Genomic DNA, 16,714 nt, shown 5'->3' with positions numbered 1-16,714 from the left:
GAGGGGGGGGGGGCGGATGCCATTATGCTGAATGCACTGTGCAGCCAGCCAGCCGATCACCATGTTAGGACTGAAGCCGCTTGGTGATTGGCTGGCTGCACAGCACTTGCTAACTAACCAGGAAGAGGAGGAGACAGGTTATGTATAATAAGGTTTTATTCCGCATAATGGCATCCTGCCCCCCCCCCCCCCCCCCTCCAGCTCCCCCGCCCAGCACCCAGGCCCCCGTCACTGCAGTAGTGTGTGTGTGTGTGGGGGGGCGCTATAGTTTTGATGCTGAAACAGGAAAATTACTGTAAATGAGGGCATCCTTAATCATTTACTACATTCCCCTTTTTGCCACTACAGGGCCTCTTTAACACCTGATAGAGTTTTTGAACTCGGCAAAACTCTGCAGCGCTAAAAAAAAGAAGAATGGGGATATTTTTTGTTTTATAAAAACAACAGTCTAACCCCAACCAGCCTTTTTTCTCAACTGCTTTGCAAAGTAGAGTGTGAAAAATGGAGCTAAAAAACGGACAATATTGTTTCTAGCAGTCTGAAGATTGCTGTGTTATATAGGGTTGTTATATGTCTCAAGTCAAGCCTCACTCACCCCCTTTGCAGGTTCCTGAATCTAAGCAGAGTGTGATGATGATGTCACCACCATATAACTCCTCCCCACACTTTATACAAAAGACCCTGTCAGGTGCACTGCATCATGGGAGGTCCATATACACAGTGCTTCTAAAGCAGGGGAGGCGAGATGGTTTTATTCTATGTACTGAGCTTAAATGGAGGCAATTATATAGTGTGACGTTTTATGGTTTGTACCTGGAGGTTTGCTTTCAGCTACCTTTCACATATAAATTATAAGATATTAGATACATTCTCATACTTACACAGTGTCTCGTATATATAGCTGAAATCATTTTTTTTTTCCTGTAGTAATAAAATGTGAATAAAAATGGCTATGCAAATATTGCTTCTTGGCTGAATCTTTGGCTAAGAATAAAAATATATAGATATATAGTATATAATAAAGACTTGATGCTCTTTGGAGGACACATGGCCCAGAAAGCCAGTCACAGACAGACTGAGGGCAAACTTCTTACTGGGTAAATAGCATTGCCCCGTCTTCAACTATCTAGATTTTTTTTGTTCTTTTTAATTTTTTTCATTTTTCGGTTGACGGACCAGCCGCCACCACATTACATTCCCAACATTCATTCAAGTTCTTGTGGAGCCAGTTGTGGAGCCAGGTCACAAAGCTACAGTTATGCTGCTTCTAGTCATCAGTTCACTGAAGAGTGTAGCTTGTTCAATAGGTCCACCAAATGTTCTGATAACAGGCTAAGCTTGTCCATCCATGGGAAGATCACCAAGCTTGACAATTCCCTTTCTTGGTTTGAGCTCTAGCTAAATGTGTTGATGCCCAAGCATGAGAAGTACACGGGTTGCCCACAGAATAGCCATATTGGGTCATGGAGAAATAGAAGTGGTCACATGAAATCAGATGCGGCCATTGTACGACCATATTCTCTCATTTAATGACCAGTTGTAGGCTTTGATGGTTGGTGGGCGGCCTTTCGTGAGAGTAACTTTCATCCATTTTTACAAAGTCACCCAGTGACGCTGCATAGGTGATATAAATGTGTGCTTATCTAAAAGCTATAAAAAGCCACCCGAAGATACACATTAGGCGGTGTCCAAAACCCATCACAAATGTGTCCATATTGAATTAAAGTCCAAGGAGCACGGGCTGTCCTGCAGCTCTCACTACTTAACTAGCTCTCCGGGGAGTCAACCAGTCCACAACCGGATCCACTAAAGGTGTAAAACTACACAATCCAAGACAAGAACATGACTGGGTGTCCACCTGGATTGTAGCAATTATAGCAACATTTATTGACGTACCATAGCATAAAATTGCCCAACATTTCAGCGAAAAGGGCCTTTCTCGAGTGATAACACATCAGACATGTAAACACATATATATATATAACATTGATTAACCCCAACAACACATCCCCTGGGGGGCGGGTACCAAACTTTAAAGGGGAGGCTGCAATAAAGACAAAAATGTTCATATAACTAATTCACAAGAAACATCTCATATTAAACTCCTCATTAAGCCCATTTGGGACCAGCGTGCTCAGTCTATTAATCCAATCAAATGAACTTAATGATAAGTTTCATATGAGATGTTGCTGTAATTACTAAAATCCAGGCAGAGACCCAGTCATTTTCTTGTCTCATACTGAATAAAAGTCATAACCATATTGCGAAGTGGGCCACTGGCCTGCTAAAGCTAAAACAGGCACGGCTGTGAGACCTGTAAACCAAGTTCATGTACTTCTGTGCAATCTGTTATTTGGAACTCAACTGTTCCTTCAGTTCAAAATGGCCGCCTTCATAGTCTGCAGGCAAATGTTATAGGCAATGAAAAATGCACGTAACCATTTCACAAGTCTCAGTCTCCACAAACATTCAAGCTTTGTGCTTCTTAGAGTTTCCCCTTAAAGTGATATCTTCATCAATGTATCTTACCATAAAATGAAACTATTAAAATGTTTATATTGCACGAGAATGCATAAGTGCATGGAATGGAAGATCGTTATTCATAGTACTGTGTTGGTGTCCATAATTATGGCACAATTTGTGCTTATTTATAACTATAAAAGGCATTGTTGGTTCGGAACCGGAAGTGTTCACTGGAAGTGGAACACTTGGCTGAGAGTTGTAGGCTGATCGATTTCTTTGGTCTCGAGTTGATGAACCTCATCAGATTGCATAGAGCTGTAAATGTTTGCCGATTGGGTTTTTGGTCTCGAGTTGATGGAACTCATTGGATTGTTGCATAGAGCTGTGAATGTTAACTGATCGGTTTCTTTGGTCTTGAGTTGATGGACCTCACTATATTGTGGCATAGAGCTGTGGAAGTTTACTTGTACCGTGGTGCACAAACTATCGCAGCTGATGGTCTGACTCTCCTGGCTACAGGAAGCTTTCCTCCACATCGAGCTGCTCGGCCCGCAGGCGGTCGCTCTCTGCATCTTGCTGATGTTGTCCCAGAGGACTGTCGCAGGAGATTGTTGAGGAGGTGTTACCTTCTTGCAGGGAGGAGCTGAGGGATACATTTCAAAGAATACAAACACAGTAAGAAACAGAACTATAGTCTTTTAGAACATATGACAGAGCTGATTGGAATTGTTACTTTCTCTGGTACAAAGTAGACATGCCGAGCAGCTGTTGTGTAATGTCCATGGTTAGTTTTGCTGTTCCTGACAACCACCAATTTAGCCCGATTTTATTACCCAGCTACAAGCTGCCTTCCTGTGCCAATGTCAAATGCTTTTTGTCTGAGAAGTCAGCACGTCTGTGAGCTATCCTATCTCTTCTCTATGTCACAAGAGATAAGCAGGCTGGAGATACGAGAGGTCACCAGCTGTGCTGACCTCCTTCCTGTGGTCTGAAGGAGGAACAAGAGGCAGTGGGTTGGTGGATTTAGGCGATGATTCTCTGCTGGGGATGGTTAAAATAACTTCAAAGTCTGGACTTAACCAGACTTAACCAGACTGACCAGACATGGTGACTCATTTTGTGGTCAAAGACCCACTGCAGGATATGCTGTCTGACTGTGAGGTCTGAAAATATCTGAATGACTAAACTAGCAGAGTGGAATTACAAATCAATGGACAATCAAAGTTTATCAAGGCCAATTCTTATATCAATGAAGATGATACGTCAATATAAATAGTATATAGATATAACATTTTTCTGTCTCCCTGCAGTGCATCTAAAGGTAGCCATACACTGGTCGATTTGCCATCAGATCGACCAACAGATAGATCCCTCTCTGATCGAATCTGATCAGAGAGGGATCGTATGGCTGCCTTTACTGCAAACAGATTGTGAATCAATTTCACTATGAAACCAATTCCCAATCTGCCCCCCCCCCCCCCCCCCCGCATACATTACCCCTGATCCGGCCGGCGCGAGTCCCCTGGTCTCCGCTGTCTCTTCTCTGCTCTGGGCTTCAGGGCTACACTTTACTTCCTGCTGGGTGAAGTTTAAACATTAGAGGGCGCTCTACTGTTTAAACTTCCTGTCCGGACAGGAAGAAGTGAAGGCTGCCGGAGCCCAGCAGAGAAGGGACAGCGGGTACACGTGCCGGCCGGAGCAGGTAATGTATTGCCGCTAGTGTCGGTCGTCAGACATTCGAATGACGCTATCGACGCACTCCTGACCCGCCGGCGATCAAGTGAAATGTTCCGCACAGACGGATCGACGGGAACTATCGATTTCGGACGGAAACTGATTGTTCGGTCAGCGTTTGCGCAACGATTTCAAAGCAGATTCGATCACAGTGATCAAATCTGCTGTATATCGGTGGGAAAATTGTTTAGTGTATGGGCCCCTTAACTCTCTATTCTGTCTGAATTGGGCTAGTAAGTGGGTCAGTCAAGAATGACCAGGGGAATCCCAGAATATGGAGAACAGCACCGGCCGGAGTATATTGTGCATCATTACAGTGCAAAACATGTGGCTGACGCAAGGGGAAAGGGAGGTGGCAGAAGCAGGGACAAGGGCGGAGCATGGAAACAGCTTGCACAATTGTTTCTTTAGCTCCGCAGTTCACTGCTCAGTTGTTGTTTTTTTTAAGTAAGCTTGCACCAGTCGCTGTGCTGCCACAGCTTGCTGGAGACTTCACAGGAAGTAGAATTTCAAGACCTTACTTTGTGAACAGGAAGCCAGAAGCTGCAGGGTGGATAGATGTACAGCTGCCGGCAAGCACAGCTGCAAATCTGATTTCTCAGTTCGAAAAGTGATATTTAGAAGGAACATTAAACAATGCATGCACTTTCAGAATCTGTCAACTTACATTTTTAGGTTTTGTTGGGATTTTAATGTTATCGTTTAAAGCAAACCTGATGAGACACCATGAGATAAACATGGGTACATATATTACTTATCCTACCTAGAGCTTGCCTATGTTGAGGAAGAGGGCCACTGTGATCTCCCGTGACCCCTCCCACCCAGGCAGTCGCTACTTCAAGCTCCTCCCATTGGGCCGCCGCTACAGGACTATACCATGCAAAACCACCAGGCGGAAGAACACCTTCTTCCCCCAAGCGGTTCGGCTGCTGAACTCCAACCACCCCCTGTCAGGCTCGCCTACTGGCATGCCCTAGTGGGGTCTCTCAGTCAGCTCCTGCCGCTACTCGCCCTCGTTCTCAACTGCCCAGGGCCATCATCATCATTATTATTACTACTATTATTAGTATTTTATTGGACTGCTCCTGCCCGGCGGGCAGGAAACACTAACTGATGACCCGGGTCTGTTACTAGTAAGGGTCAGACCTATCCTATTAATGCAATTAACGTAGTTCTAAATTGTTTATACTGTGCGTCTTGTCTTCTTGTACTATGTCTATGCCATGTGTACCACAAATAATTCCGAATATAGCTCTGCTGTATTTGGCGAAATAAAATGATTCTGATTCTGATGTTCACTGTCTATTTTTATGCAGTCAAAGAATTGAGAGAGCAGTGGTATCAGTGTGCAAAATGAAGCAGTTGAATAACAAGTAGAATGCAGAAGAGTAAACAGAAGCAAATTAGTCTTATCTGGGTGAGTGAACACTGCTGATAGCAAAAAAAGAACTGAAATGTTTAAAGTGTAACTGTCGGGCATAAAATAAAAAATCAATTCTTTATTTTTATCTGGTAAACAAGTAATAAGGATGCTAACCAGGCAATCCAAAAGTTAAAATCACTATTACTTTTCTTGTTGATAAATGATCATTCCCTAGTTTGCCTGACTATTATTTGGTACACACAAAATTTGGTACACAAGAAGGAAGTTGCAGGGCATGCTGGGTTGTCCTTTTTTTTGCTTCTGTACTTCCCCTCAGACTTAACTAATGTAGCCTGATTGGCTGAAGCCTCTTTCCCTCCTGTTTTCCCCTCCCACACCTCTCTGTTCCTCTCTGATTGGCCAATATTTCTCATGCTGAGGCAATGCACTTTCTATAGTAAAGGGCGGGCAGTGCATACACAATCAGGCAAAGGAGATTAAGGGAGGAAATGACAACAGGATTGGCTTCAAAATAACCACAGTTGAAATGAGAAATGCTAAGAAGGATTTTCTCTTTTTTTTTTTACTGTACTGAAACTAGGAATATGGCAGTGTGCAGAGGCTGTGAGAATAGTATGATTAGCCTTTGTGAAGTTTATGTTCAGTTCAGGTTTGCATTCAGCTTGCTGGTACCTGGGGCGACTCTCTGAGCTCAGCAGGATGTCGGAGTCCTCAGGCTTGGGGTCAGGCAGGGGGATGATGTAATCGCTGTCAGTCGGCTGCACGGCGGAGTAAAGGATATTTGTGATGCTTTCTCCGCCATTCTTCGCTATTCTGGGCCTGACGCGAACCACGGCGGGGTGATCGCTCCTCAAGAATTCCTCATTCGTCTGCCTGTATCTCTGTGGAGGAGGGAAACAGGGACTGATTCATATTGCTTATATTTTATAGTAATTACTTATACATTATTCAGTCAGTGTTTTGTCCACTGTGAAATCTTTTCTCTACCTGAATTACTCTTTTACATTTATCTCAGCTGGCGACATATTTACTGCTGGCAGGTGCATCACTGCAGAATGTTTCTGATATGAGCAGCAACAACATCTCCCAGAGTGCACTGGGGCAGAAGCCTTCATGACTAAATAGCCTAGGCTGTGACATCACTGGGAGGGTGGGTCTACATACCAACATACAGCAATAAATACATACAGACATTTCTGATTCTAGAACCAGGATAATTAACATAAACTTGGGTATCCTAAATCATTTACTGCATTCTACTATATGTCACTACAGGGCCTCTTTACTGCATTCTACTATGTCACTACAGGGCTTCTTTACTGCATTCTGCTATATGTCACTACAGGGCCTCTTTACTGCATTCTGCTATATGTCACTACAGGGCCTCTTTACTGCATTCTGCTATATGTCACTACAGGGCCTCTTTACTGCATTCTGCTATATGTCACTACAGGGCCTCTTTACTGCATTCTGCTATATGTCACTACAGGGCCTCTTTACTGCATTCTGCTATATGTCACTACAGGGCCTCTTTATTGCATTCTGCTATATGTCACTACAGGGCCTCTTTACTGCAATCTGCTATATGTCACTACAGGGCCTCTTTACTGCATTCTGCTATATGTCACTACAGGGCCTCTTTACTGCATTCTGCTATATGTCACTACAGGGCCTCTTTACTGCATTCTACTATATGTCACTACAGGGCCTCTACTGCATCCTGCTATATGTCACTACAGGTTCTCTTTACTGCATTCCAGTATACAGTATGTCACTACAGGGCCTCTTTACTGCATTCTTCCTGAGACAGCTGAGAAAGTTTGGTATGCCGGGGGAGCTGCTGTCCAGCTTCTACACGGCCACCATTAAATCTTTCCTCTTCTTCAGTTATCGTCTGGCACGAATGCGGGACTGCAAGTGACAAGCTCAAACTTCAAAGAGTACTCAACATTGCGGAGAGGATCATTGGGTCATCCTGCCACTGCTGGACCTCCGCCACACATCCAGACCGGGGCCCAGAGCCAACAGGATAACACAGGACACAGGTCACAGGACACCTCTCACCCTGGCAGTCACTTCTTCAGCCTTCTCCCCTCTGGCCACTGCTACAGGGCCATCTACACCAGAACCTCCAGGAACACCTTCTACCCCCCGAGCAGTCCTCCTCCGGAACTCAAGTCCTCCACCAATAAGTGCCTGAGAAGTTTTCAGTCATGAGCATTACTTGTGGTTGAAAACGTCTCAGGCTCTGTTATAGACCTGAGGAAGTGGTCAAAGACCCCTGAAACGCATTGTCTGTAGTGCATCAGTAAATACACCTTATTTCATTAATCAATGGCTTCTTCTTTTGAGAAGCTAAGTTACACTTCTCATCTATTATATTATTTACAATAGCATACCACCAAGGGTGTCTCCACCAGTGTTTTTGGCATAGTCCATATTCCAAGGGGTGTTTTAGTCACAAGTAATTTCTTGGAATCCTCACTACTAACTCAGGAGAGCAACCGACCAGCATCTGGACAAACAGACCTGGGACACCGAGCGGGGGATGGTTCATTTTCTTCCTGCTCTGACATTGGTTGCACGTTTTTGCAACCCAACTTTGTGACTATAAAATCTACACACTTTATCCTCTACTTCATTATCCAGCGATACCACAAAATTGGGCTCCTGGTCTCTCTTATCCCACAGGTACTTGTAGGTTACAGGTAACCATCAAGGACCGAAAACCCTTGCCTGAAGGGCTCGTTTCCACTAGATGCGTTGCTATGAGGAAACCGCTCTGAATCGCAACGCAAGGAAGCTGCACCCAATTCATGTCAATGGAGTAGTTTCCATTGATGCAAATTGACCAACGCGATCTGGCGCAATGCGACGCGGGGGAAATTATGGATAGCATGCTGCAGTTTTCCGCAGCACGCATCCGAGTCCCCATTGCCGCCGACAGGAAGCTGCATGACGCCGCATCCGGTTGTACGGAAGACAACCGGAAGTACCAGCGGAGATCTCTGCGCATCCTAAACCCCAGTGGAAACGGGCCCTTAATATTGGTTTTTCACGGTATGTATTTGCACAATGACCAATGCCGATTGTGCCACATATAATTCCGGGTACAATAACCGCCGTACTTGGTGAATAAAGCTGACTCTGACATAATGTAGCTATAGGAAGCATTTCTGATGCTGAAAACAGGAAAATTACCATAGAATCTGGGAATCCTGAATAAAATTCTATCAGTTGTTGCTCTGTAATGATTTTGCCCCCTCGGTGTAGACGCATCTTTATCACACTGAATACAGTTACCCAGAATGTAAACATTTTGTTATGTTGTTTGGTTTGGCGTTTTATGTCCCGTTGGACGGTTTTGCGTCTGTTGAGGGAAGATGACCTAAGCATGGAATCCGGCAGACTTGGAAACACAACGTACCTGTTTGTAGCCTTCAGCTAACAGACCTCCCGTCATATTTACTAGGTGGGAAAAGGACGGCCTCTTTTCAAACTTCTCATCCCAGCATTTCTGCATAATATCGTATCTGAGAGGAGAACACAGCAAAGCATCAGCAAAAAGTTCCTTTACCAAAATGTCAACATCATTTCCAGCAGCTGAACTACATTCACTGTGCTACCAGGAAACAGAGAATGGGAGGAAAGGTACAGCCAGGGCCCACCTACTGCAAAACCTCCATGTGTACAGCTTGCTTCAGCCTTCAGCGGGCCCAGAGATAGACATGATAAGGAGAAGCTGAACTGTGATCTGTGCTCCTCAGCCTTCCTGTTGGCCACTGGAAGCACCAATCACCGCTCAGTATCGCCGCCCTGAATCTAATCACAGCTGTAGTAATATGCATATTGTTCTCCTGGGTATAGCACCAGAACAAAAACGCGTACATCAAAAAAGGGCATCGGGAAAAAAGGGCACGTGGTGTAAACGATAAACAGTATTATCGTTTATAGAAATATTGTGTCGAATTTCGTTTAGAAATAGTGTTTTAAGAATTTATAAATCATTAAATAATGTGTATGAAATCGGCAATTCTTAAAACGTCAATCTTCCCTGTTTGTAAACTGAAACTTATATTTACGTTTGTTAAAAACCCTCCCTGTACCTATCCCTAACCCCTAGACCCCCTGTTGGTGCCTAACGCTAAGACCCCCCAGTTGGTGCCTAAACCTAAGACCCCCCTATTGGTGCCTAAACCTAAGACCCCCCTGTTGGTGCCTAAACCTAAGACCCCCCTGTTGGTGCCTAAATCTAAGACCCCCCTATTGGTGCCTAAACCTAAGACCCCCCTGTTGGTGCCTGAACCTAATACCCCCCTATTGGTGCCTAAACCTAAGACCCCCCTGTTGGTGCCTAAACCTAAGACCCCCCCTGGTGGTGCCTAAACCTAAGACCCCCCTGTTGGTGCCTAACCCTAAGACCCCCCTGTTGGTGCATGAACCTAATACCCCCCTATTGGTGCCTAAACCTAAGACCCCCCCTATTGGTGCCTAAACCTAAGACCCCCCTGTTGGTGCCTAAACCTAAGACACCCCTGTTGGTGCCTAAACCTAAGACCCCCCAGTTTGTGCCTAAACCTAAGACCCCCCAGTTGGCGCCTAAACCTAAGACTCCCCTGGTGGTGCCTAAACCTAAGACTCCCCTGGTGGTGCCTAAACCTAAGACCCCCCTGGTGGTGCCTAAACCTAATACCCCCCTATTGGTGCCTAAACCTAAGACCCCCCTGTTGGTGCCTAAACCTAAGACTCCCCTGGTGGTGCCTAAACCTAAGACCCCCCTGGTGGAGCCTAAACCTAAGACCCCCCTGTTGGTGCCTAAACCTAAGACCCCCCTGTTGGTGCCTAAACCTAAGACCCCCCTGTTGGTGCCTAAACCTAAGACCCCCCTGTTGGTGCCTAAACCTAATACCCCCTATTGGTGCCTAAACCTAAGACCCCCCTGTTGGTGCCTAAACCTAAGACCCCCCTGTTGGTGCCTAAACCTAAGACCCCCCTGTTGGTGCCTAAACCTAAGACCCCCCTGTTGGTGCCTAAACCTAATACCCCCCTATTGGTGCCTAAACCTAACACCCCCCTGTTGGTGCCTAAACCTAAGACTCCCCTGGTGGTGCCTAAACCTAAGACTCCCCTGGTGGTGCCTAAACCTAAGACCCCCCTGTTGGTGCCTAAACCTAAGACCCCCCAGTTGGTGCCTAAACCTAAGACCCCCCTGTTGGTGCCTAAACCTAAGACCCCCCATGGATAATAATGTTTTACAGACATTAATAAATAAAAAATGTAAATAAAAAAATGTAAATAATTTTTTGGGGTGGATAATAATGTTTTAGAAATGTTTTAGAAATAGTGATTTAGTATCTTTATAAACGTTATTCGTCACAGGCTGATTTTGTAAAGTTAAATCATCACAAGCATAGTTATAAATCCTTAAAAATCTCCAGCGCCTTTGTTAAAACGTTAATAATCTCCAGCGCCTTTTTTTCCCTGTTTGGCGCCCGGTAAACGATATTTATAATGGGAGTGAATGGGGCGCCCTTTTTGTCCACTTGTCTCATGCGCCCAAATCTCCTGCTTCCATAGCACCAGAACAAAAACTCCTGTTGTCATGCAGTTTTCACCAAACTGAAATGAAAATAAACTTATGAAAGAATGAATTGTATTTGTAGTACAGCTACGAAATAGAACATTAGTAGGAAAGAAACAAGTCATATATTGTTGCCAGTACTGGAAGAGTTATGGAACTTCAGTTGTTATTTATGCAAAAGAGCTTCTCTGAGCTCCACGACCAAATTGGTTGCCGATTTCTGGAGCAATTATACATCAAAGAAACAGTGACAGACAGCTTCAGATAAGGTTCAGTGAGAAGTTCAAAGAGTCATTAGCTCTGCAAACCACACTCTGTATTTGAAACTATAAGAAAGAGCGAACGCCAAATATGACAATATGATGCAATGCTATAAAAAAACGCTATATAACTGAAAATAAAGATATGAGACTCACTTCTTTGCTCCTAATGTTCTCTTATCTGTACTAGACCTACAGTTCATTATATCATAAGGTTATATTCCACCTCAGTGTCTCTGACAAGTGACGTGAGAAGAATATGGAGGTATATGAGCGGAATGCTCGGGCCAGAGAGGATACTGTCATCAATTCTAATCATCTGCTAATTGGGAAATGATTTGTATTCTGATCATCCAGAACAAACAGGCCAGTATCCCAGCATTGTATTTATATTACCAGTGTGTGGTATATTGTGTGGGGAACCAATGACTGGTCACATGTTTTATATGTCTTTGTCTCTTTTTTTTATGTTTAAGTACATATGAGGTTTTATCTGTCAATAATGGCACTTTCTTTTTGTGCTATAGTCTACAATATACGTCCCTATAAAACTCCCATAGATGGCGTGGCATGGAGGCAATCAGCCTGTGGCACTGCTCAGGTGTTATGGAGGCCCAGGATGCTTCGATAGCGGCCTTAAGCTCATCCAGAGTGTTGGGTCTTGCGTCTCTCAACTTTCTCTTCACAATATCCCACAGATTCTCTATGGGGTTCAGGTCAGGAGAGTTGGCAGGCCAATTGAGCACAGTAATACCATGGTCAGTAAACCATTTACCAGTGATTTTGGCACTGTGAGCAGGTGCCAGGTCGTGCTGAAAAATGAAATCTTCATCTCCATAAAGCTTTTCAGCAGATGGAAGCATGAACCCACTTTTGAACCAGAAACAGCGGCAGAAGCGCCTGACCTGGGCTACAGAGAAGCAGCACTGGACTGTTGCTCAGTGGTCCAAAGTACTTTTTTCGGATGAAAGCAACTTTTACATGTCATTCGGAAATCAAGGTGACAGAGTCTGGAGGAAGACTGGGGAGAGGGAAATGCCAAAATGCCTGAAGTCCAGTGTCAAGTACCCACAGTCAGTGATGGTCTGGGGGGCCATGTCAGCTGCTGGTGTTGGTCCACTGTGTTTTATCAAGGGCAGGGTCAATGCAGCTAGCTATCAGGAGATTTTGGAGCACTTCATGCTTCCAAGATGAAGATTTCATTTTTCAGCATGACCTGGCACCTACTCACAGTGCCAAAACCACTGGTAAATGGTCTACTGACCATGGTATTACTGTGCTCAATTGGCCTGCCAACTCTCCTGACCTGAACCCCATAGAGAATCTGTGTGATACTGTGAAGAGAAAGTTGAGAGACACAAGACCCAACACTCTGGATGAGCTTAAGGCCGCTATGGAAGCATCCTGGGCCTCCATAACACCTGAGCAGTGCCACAGGCTGATTGCCTCCATGCCACGCCGCATTGAAGCAGTCATTTCTGCAAAAGGATTCCCGACCAAGTATTGAGTGCATAACTGAACATAATTATTTGAAGGTTGACTTTTTTTTGTTTTAGAAACACTTTTTTTTTATTGGTCGGATGAAATATGCTAATTTTTTGAGATAGGAATTTTGGGTTTTCATGAGCTTTATGTCAAAATCATCAATATTAAAACAATAAAAGGCTTGCACTACTTTAGTTGTGTGTATTTGAATCTAAAATATATGAAAGTCTAATGTTTATCAGTACATTACAGAAAATAATGAACTTTATCACAATATGCTAATTTTTTGAGAAGATCCTGTATATGGACTTACATCTCCTCGGAAGCATATGACGGCCGTGACATTCGATAGCCTCGCTTTATAGCGTTGTAGAACTGCTCATTCATTGGAAGCTCTGGGTACGGGGTTCCACCTGGGGTAATAGAAACAGAGGGTGTATTTTAGCAGCAACAGGCAGGTGCCCTTAAAGGGCCACTATTGCCAAAAAAGTAGGCAGGTTTTTGGCCAGTCCATCTCCTCATGGGGGATTCTCAGGGTTTTCTTTGTTTTCAGCAGCATTTCCTGAACAGCAGTTTAACTGCCAAAATAGTAAAATGCCAGCCTCCCTACTCACCTGCAGACTATTGTGTCAGTTAGACTTTGCAACTGCTGTTCAGGAAATGCTTTTGAAAACAAAGAAAACCCTGAGAATCCCCCATGAGGAGATGGACTGGCCCAAAACCTGTCGGTTCTTCCTTTGCAATATTGGTCCTTTAAAGGGGAGGAATCATGATTCATTTAATGTTGTCGTATTTATTAACTTAAATACTGGAAAACTATTTTTTTATGATACTTTACTTTTCTGTGTTAATCAAGAACATTCTCTCGCTAGGCGTAAATAGGTGGCTGGTTAGTGCTAGGTGTGGGTGGGGGAGGGGTTAGTGTCAGGAGTAGGGGGAGTTAGTGTTGGGAGTCGGGGGGGGGGGGGGGTTACTTGTAGAGGGGAGTTGCTAGTATTAGGGGCAGGAAAAGGGTTAAAAGGGTTAGTGTTAGGAGTAGGGGGAGTTAGTGTTAGGAGTAGGTGTAGGGTAAAGGGTTAGTGTTAGGAGTAGGCGGGGGGGGAAGGTTAGTGTTAGGGTTAGTGGAGAAGGGTTAGTGTTAGGAGTAGGTAGGGGAGGGTTGGTGTTGGGAGTGGGGGGAGGTTAGTGTTAGGTGTAGGGGGGAGGGTTGGTGTTGGGAGGGGGGGTAGTGTTAGGAGTAGGGGGAAGGGTTAGCGTTAAGAGTAGGAGGAGTTAATGTTAGGTGTAGGTAGGGGAGGGTTGGTATTGGGAGGGGGTTTAGTGTTCGGTGTAGGGGGAAGGGTTAGTGTTAGGAGTAGGTGTAGGGGCCTAGGGGGAAGGGTTAGTGTTAGGAGTAGGGGGATAGTGTTAGGTCTAGGTAGGGGAGGGTTGGTATTGGGAGGGGGTTAGTGTTAGGTGTAGGTGTAGGGGCCTAGGGGGAAGGGTTAGTGTTAGGAGTAGGGGGATAGTGTTAGGTCTAGGTAGGGGAGGGTTGGTATTGGGAGGGGGTTAGTGTTAGGTGTAGGGGCCTAGGGGGAAGGGTTAGTGTTAGGAGTAGGGGGATAGTGTTAGGTCTAGGTAGGGGAGGGTTGGTATTGGGAGAGGGTTAGTGTTAGGTGTAGGGGCCTAGGGGGAAGGGTTAGTGTTAGGAGTAGGGGGATAGTGTTAGGTCTAGGTAGGGGAGGGTTGGTATTGGGAGGGGGTTAGTGTTAGGTGTAGGTGTAGGGGCCTAGGGGGAAGGGTTAGTGTTAGGAGTAGGGGGGATAGTGTTAGGTCTAGGTAGGGGAGGGTTGGTATTGGGACGGGGTTAGTGTTAGGTGTAGGGGCCTAGGGGGAAGGGTTAGTGTTAGGAGTAGGGGGGATAGTGTTAGGTCTAGGTAGGGGAGGGTTGGTATTGGGAGGGGGTTAGTGTTAGGTGTAGGTGTAGGGGCCTAGGGGGAAGGGTTAGTGTTAGGAGTAGGGGGGATAGTGTTAGGTCTAGGTAGGGGAGGGTTGGTATTGGGAGGGGGTTAGTGTTAGGTGTAGGTGTAGGGGCCTAGGGGGAAGGGTTAGTGTTAGGAGTAGGGAGGGTTAGTGTTAGGAGTAGGCAAGGGAAGGGTTACTGTTAGGGTTAGTGGGGAAGGGTTAGGGTTAGTAGGGAAGGGTTAGTGTTAGGAGTAGGGAGGGTTAGTGTTAGGAGTAGGCAAGGGAAGGGTTACTGTTAGGGTTAGTGGGGAAGGGTTAGTGTTGGGAGTCATATCTTGATGCCCTTTTCCCCTGTATGGGACATGGAACTGATCCACAGTCACATGATATAGAGATATATGATATAAGCCCCACCTAATGTGAATATTTCCCAGAGGAGGATTCCGAAAGACCAGACGTCACTGAGAGTCGTGTACAGGTTGTTGAATATGCTCTCCGGTGCCATCCACTTCAGAGGGAGGAACGTCTACAAGGAGAGAAAACAAAAAGTATTATACATGTCCCGGGGTGACCCATCTCCTAGATGTATTATACATGTCTTGGGGTGCTTCAAGCCACATTATTCCATGCCATGCACTGATGAGGATCAACTAGTGTGAAACAGTCTGCATGCATGTTGGATTATTGTGGCTCTATACAATTAACAAGCTGACACATCATTGCATCCCAGCGGATCTGGAGGTGTGGCTAGCTTACAGGGACAAGGGATGATTTGCATATTCAGCAGTGATGCATTGTGGGAAGCACCATATACTTACACCAATGTGATTTATCGCAAATTCCTTCTGTTTTAATAAAGCACATTTTTTTTATCCATTGCATCTTAGTAAGGAAGCATTTTGATCCTTATCAGCCCCTCACACACTCCTGGGAGTTCTGGTTCACCATGAGCTTGCTGGGTAATCTGTCACATGTTTTGGGGGGTGGCCAATCTGCTGGCCCGTTCCACACTGGTTACAGCTGCTGTGACGTGTCCCTAGTCACAGCAATATGTCCCCGGGGGCTTTTATGAGACACCAGCAACCATCTTGCATTAGGAGTGGCTGCTACGCTAACACTTATGGCCCATACTCACGGGCTACAAATGTCGCCGCAACACGCGGCGCGCGCGTGTTGCAGCGACAGGTCGCCCGTGAGTATGCGGCGTTGCACGGGCGTGCACCCCGAACTGTCGCTCGTCGCTGATGTCGCCAGGCGATTAAACCGCTCAATCGCCTGGCGACAGTTGCCGCCGCAACTCCGCCACAACTGTCACTAGTCCGCGTCAGTACGCGGACTAGCGACAGCAACAAGATAAGTAATACATTGGGCTTCCGGCGGGGGGAGGCGCAACAGCGACAGCTTCCGCCGCATCAGTTGCCAGGTCCCTCCAGGCGGTAGAAGGACATTTTCAGGAGCGACTTTATCAATAATGATGACTTGTAATGCATGTCCATAGCTAGTGACGGGATTTGGCCACTGAATTAGATGCTGGATCAGCACACCGGTGGTTAGGAGTACTTAATGATCATATAAAGAACTTTGCCAACGTTTTGAGGCCACACAAGGTGTCTTCCTCAAGGAATATTCAGAAGTGACAGATATTCAGAGAGAGCTGGGAAATCTTATGGAATATGCAGAGTCCGGTGTGGTTTCCAAACATAAGCAGACTTCTTCACGTGATCAGTAAATACTCATCACTGTACAGGAGTGTCAGCTCTGTGGGTCACATTCAGGTTTATAGAATGACTTAAGCCGGGGAGGAGCCTGGGATCACTTTCTGTGGCAATTCTGATGAATTTAGCGAGGATCAGATAAGTTACG

General features: G+C 45.5%; 1 protein-coding gene across 1 annotated transcript in view; it reads right to left on the bottom strand.

The window, feature by feature from the left end:
• Positions 1–230: 230 nt before the first annotated feature.
• Positions 231–16,714, bottom strand: part of PDGFRB (platelet derived growth factor receptor beta) — a 302,725-nt gene continuing 286,241 nt past the window's right edge. The window contains exons 20-24 of the mRNA XM_068278422.1: positions 15,266–15,377; positions 13,221–13,320; positions 9,009–9,114; positions 6,254–6,462; positions 231–3,106 (exon numbers count right to left, since the gene is read on the bottom strand). Coding sequence (XP_068134523.1) covers positions 2,977–3,106; positions 6,254–6,462; positions 9,009–9,114; positions 13,221–13,320; positions 15,266–15,377 — 657 coding nt within the window. The 3' untranslated portion in view covers positions 231–2,976. The remainder of the gene's footprint in view (positions 3,107–6,253; positions 6,463–9,008; positions 9,115–13,220; positions 13,321–15,265; positions 15,378–16,714) is intronic.

Source organism: Hyperolius riggenbachi, chromosome 3, assembly GCF_040937935.1.
Source record: "Hyperolius riggenbachi isolate aHypRig1 chromosome 3, aHypRig1.pri, whole genome shotgun sequence".
Lineage (NCBI taxonomy): Eukaryota > Metazoa > Chordata > Amphibia > Anura > Hyperoliidae > Hyperolius > Hyperolius riggenbachi.
This window is presented reverse-complemented; position numbering and strand designations above follow the sequence as displayed.